Genomic DNA, 2,754 nt, shown 5'->3' with positions numbered 1-2,754 from the left:
GAGAGTTCGGAGTGGAAGAAAAAATAAGTATTTAAATAAAAAAAGTATTTTTGTTCAAAAAAATAAAAATTGTCATATATTTAGTATGGTAACTTAATGTTATGTTTACATATTAAAAAAATTCACGCATGAAGTTTGCAAACATCTTTCTGTAGTAGCATGACTTTCATTAGTAACTCTTTTTCTGTAGTAGCGTGACTTTCATTAGTAACTCTTTTTCTTCTGTTACATCTTAGATGGCATATATCATCTTAGCAATAATGAGAAATACATGTATGCATACATCAATTTGATAATAAAAAAATCGAAAAGTTCAAGAAATGACTGGTGGAGTAGAGAACAAAGTTGTTACAGCTGTTCCTGTTTCAAGAGGATGTTTCAATTCAATGAACCACCATCCCAAACTACATAGGAGACAGTTATTCTAGTCTAACTATCACGATTACAAAACTCTAGAAAGCCTTGTTATCTCACCACACATCCATGTAATCAAGTTCAACTACAAAAAAATAAAAAATAAATCAACGCATCATCCAAGAGGTACTGTACTGACTGCGAATTCCAAGCTACGATATCGCCACATTCTATGGCAACTTAACATACGCAACGATCAAACAGATAAATAAAACACTTAGTTTCAGAGACAGTAGAGTCGGGAAGCAGATACAAGAGAAATGCATAAAAATGTGCCAAAAACGTCTAAATACTAGCTAAAACTTGGCAACGCCAATTGCTTCCACACCTAAGTGTCTGGCATTATTAGTTCACAGATAGCTCCCGCCTCTTGTACCGGACCATCACCTTTCCTTTCACACCCACAACCATGGCATTCCAATCAATCTCGGGGAAAGGCGAAATCAGTTCAAACTCAAAGTTCCTAAGCAAATGGCTCCAGATTGCCTTAATCTGCAAGTAGGCAAATGGCTCCCCAAGGCAGCCATGCCTGCCACCTCCAAATGAGATATAAGAGAAAGGCCCTGCCACCTTGTCCTCTTCTCTCCCGACTGCAAACCTGTCGGGATCATAACTATCTGGATCCTTGAAAACATGAGGAAGGCGATTAGCAAAAGCTGGTGATGTGGCAACTATGTGGCCTTTGGGAATGTCATATTGTTTCCCTTCTCGGGTTTGCACGGAAAAGTCACTATGTGAGCTACGTAGAAGCATAATTAGCGGGGGATGGAGTCTCAGGGCTTCTTTAATGCTTCGATACAGAACATCCATATCAGACAAGATATCATGATCCACCTTATTCCCATGCTTTCCCATTAGTTCTCTCTGCTCCTCCACAGCAGCAGACAGGAACTTTTTGTGACTGAGTAGATATGCGCCAGTCCAAGTTGAGGTGATGGAACTAGTGTGCTGGCCGGCGAATAGAGCAGCAATGAGCAAGCCAGTGACCTCAGATTCACTTGTTGGACGGCCATCTTTGTACTTGGAATCAATAAAACACTGTAACATGTCATTCTCTGACTTGCCACTTTGTTTACGGGAATTTATGATGTTTGCAAAGATTTGTGCCAGCTTCTTGCGTGCCTGGTCACGACGGCGATGAGCTGGAATGGGAAGGTACGGGAGGAGGACACTAATAGGAAGCATGCCATTGTCAAGGTCGTGGAACAAGGCAGAAACATCATCAAAGAGCTTGTCACGAACTTCTCGACCCAAAAGACATCTGCTAGCAGTGAGGATGATCAGATGCTCTAGTTCATACTTTAGGTCCACCTCTCCGCTGTCTCCCCACTTGGAGAAGTAATCCTGCATAATACCACAATATCAGAGTCAAGCAAGTAACTTGTGCTTCTGTGGTTTATGGGCATATGTGGTAGTTCAGTTACATGATAATTGAAGTTAGTAGTTCATATAAATTTCGGAACAAGCAATGTGCTTTGTGGGCATATGTGATAACTCATTATAAATTTCGGAGGAACAAGCAATGTGCTTTTGTGGGTACTTGAGGTGTGGTTCAAATTAGATAAGAGCAAATCGAAAATGATTGAATGAATGAAGATAGATAAGAAAAGTCACCTCAGCCTCCGTAACCATCTGATCGACATAACCCTTGAGCTTATTGACTCTGAGAGCCTCGGTAAAGAAGCGGAATTGTTCCTGGCGGACGGTGTAATCGACATCGAAGACGACCCCGGGGCCGAAAGTAGGGACATTGAATTGGTAAACCTCCTGCTGGCTGAGATCAGACTCCGGGGCCTTGAAGAAGTGGGCGGAAACCTCATGACCCACCAAGAAAGTGATCTTCTTGTGAAAGATATTGAGAGTGAATACACTGCCAAGCTTAGGGTACTCATCGCGGAGCATGAGCATGGGGCCTTTGATGAACCGGAGAAGACCCCCGATGAGAGGAAGGGAGGGGACGACGGGAGGGAGACGCTTTGTAGATCGAGGCATAATGAGGGAAGAGATGAGCTTCGCCACCAGGAGGGTGGCGACAATGAGCAAACCCACACTGTACATCTTATTATCGACCTCCATCGGATCGGATTGACCTGTAATAATAAATGAAATTAGCAACAAAATCAGGGTGGCTGCGCCATTGATGAGGAGTGAAGACGAAGAAATTAGGGATCTTGTTTCGTTTTGATGTACCTTTTGGTGGCCCTGGGAAGTGATGACAGCTCTGCTGATAATCCCAATGTTAAAATGAAAACGAAGAGATGATGCGTATTTAAAACCCCACAAACTCACTCCACTAGTCCACTCCACTCTCTCTCTACTAATTAATTATAATTATTATTA

The 2,754-nt window shown here is 42.3% G+C and overlaps 1 protein-coding gene across 2 annotated transcripts; it reads right to left on the bottom strand.

The window, feature by feature from the left end:
* Window positions 1-312: 312 nt before the first annotated feature.
* Window positions 313-2,754, bottom strand: LOC133822488 (obtusifoliol 14-alpha demethylase). Of its 2 annotated transcripts, XM_062254837.1 has the most exons (3): window positions 2,605-2,754; window positions 2,029-2,504; window positions 313-1,758 (listed from the first exon to the last, which is right to left on the bottom strand). In XM_062254837.1, the coding sequence occupies exons 2-3, from the start codon at window positions 2,488-2,490 to the stop codon at window positions 760-762; spliced, it is 1,461 nt and encodes a 486-aa protein (XP_062110821.1). In that variant the 5' UTR covers window positions 2,491-2,504; window positions 2,605-2,754; the 3' UTR covers window positions 313-759. The 2 variants fall into 2 exon arrangements, with proteins under 2 accessions (XP_062110821.1, XP_062110822.1); XM_062254838.1 differs by lacking the exon at window positions 2,605-2,754 and having other exon boundaries at window positions 2,029-2,598.

This window comes from Humulus lupulus, chromosome 3 (assembly GCF_963169125.1).
Source record: "Humulus lupulus chromosome 3, drHumLupu1.1, whole genome shotgun sequence".
NCBI lineage: Eukaryota > Viridiplantae > Streptophyta > Magnoliopsida > Rosales > Cannabaceae > Humulus > Humulus lupulus.
The sequence above is the reverse complement of the archived record's forward strand: the minus strand, read 5'-3'. Positions and strand labels throughout refer to the sequence as shown.

Bases quoted from the DNA above. Each gene is read 5' to 3' on its own strand.
- LOC133822488 (XM_062254837.1), bottom strand. From the start codon at position 2,490: ATGGAGGTCGATAATAAGATGTACAGTGTGGGTTTGCTCATTGTCGCC. The intron at 1,759-2,028 runs GTGACTTTTCTT...GGTATTATGCAG, and splicing joins AGATGGTTACGGAGGCTGAG to GATTACTTCTCCAAGTGGGG.